Source organism: Seriola lalandi, unplaced genomic scaffold, assembly GCF_002814215.2.
Source record: "Seriola lalandi dorsalis isolate HSWRI2012SDOR001 ecotype SW California unplaced genomic scaffold, Sedor1 jcf7180001981850, whole genome shotgun sequence".
Lineage (NCBI taxonomy): Eukaryota > Metazoa > Chordata > Actinopteri > Carangiformes > Carangidae > Seriola > Seriola lalandi.
The window spans coordinates 1-785 of NW_019452516.1; the positions used below are offsets into that span (position 1 = coordinate 1).

At 45.0% G+C, this 785-nt stretch overlaps 1 protein-coding gene across 1 annotated transcript; it reads right to left on the reverse strand.

Annotated features, from left to right (window-relative positions):
* Nucleotides 1-40: 40 nt before the first annotated feature.
* Nucleotides 41-730, reverse strand: LOC111659143 (lysine-specific histone demethylase 2-like). The gene is made up of 2 exons (XM_023411987.2): nucleotides 560-730; nucleotides 41-176 (listed from the first exon to the last, which is right to left on the reverse strand). Exons 1-2 carry the CDS (start codon nucleotides 717-719, stop codon nucleotides 43-45), a joined length of 294 nt encoding a protein of 97 aa, XP_023267755.1. The 5' UTR covers nucleotides 720-730; the 3' UTR covers nucleotides 41-42.
* Between the last annotated feature and the right edge of the window lie 55 nt (nucleotides 731-785).

Sequence of the window (785 nt, forward strand, 5' to 3'; positions counted from 1 at the left end):
TCCAATAGGAATCCTTCTACTCAGACACCTGGCAGCTCTTGTTCACACCTGGTCTAACGTGCTTCCACAGGCGTACTCCAGGTTGCTGAGATGAAACTGAAGCACTTTCTCCTCCAACTCACTGAACTGGATCCCAGACTCCTGCAGGAAGTTCTTCTTCACTTCCTGGACTTTCTCTGCAGAAATAAAAACACATTACAATCATCTGTAAACCAGATTAAAGGAGACATTGTTTGACACTCAGTCAGCACGACTTCTGTTTCCCTCTCATAACCTCGTATTGATCATACTCACACTGAAATAACCAGCGCTGAAACATACATGCTCTTTCACAGCATTTGAAATCTCTATAGCTCTTTATCTTGACAAGTTTAATCAGATAATGATCCAGTAAAACACCAGAGTTTCTCTTATCCAAAACTGTCACTTTTCTCTACCTGCCACCATATTGTATAATAAACTATCAACACTGTTGTTTCCATCTGTAAAGTGACTTTCCTGAACCTCAGTGAACGTCACACTTCTGATTAAGACGTTGATGTTGTTAACAGCGCAGCACCTCCCAGTGGCGTGTCCTGGTTCTGCGACTTGTCCTTCCTCCACTCCGACACCACGTCCAGGATGGCGTTAAAGTGGAAGTCCATGCGCTTGTCGATGGACGGGTCGGTGGCCTGTCCTCCCTCCTGGAAGAGGTCACAGCGCTCGCCCAGCTTGTGCATCTTGATGCCGATCTGCAACACAAGAGTAAGAAGGAAACATATAATCCATGTAATGTGCTTTGTTTA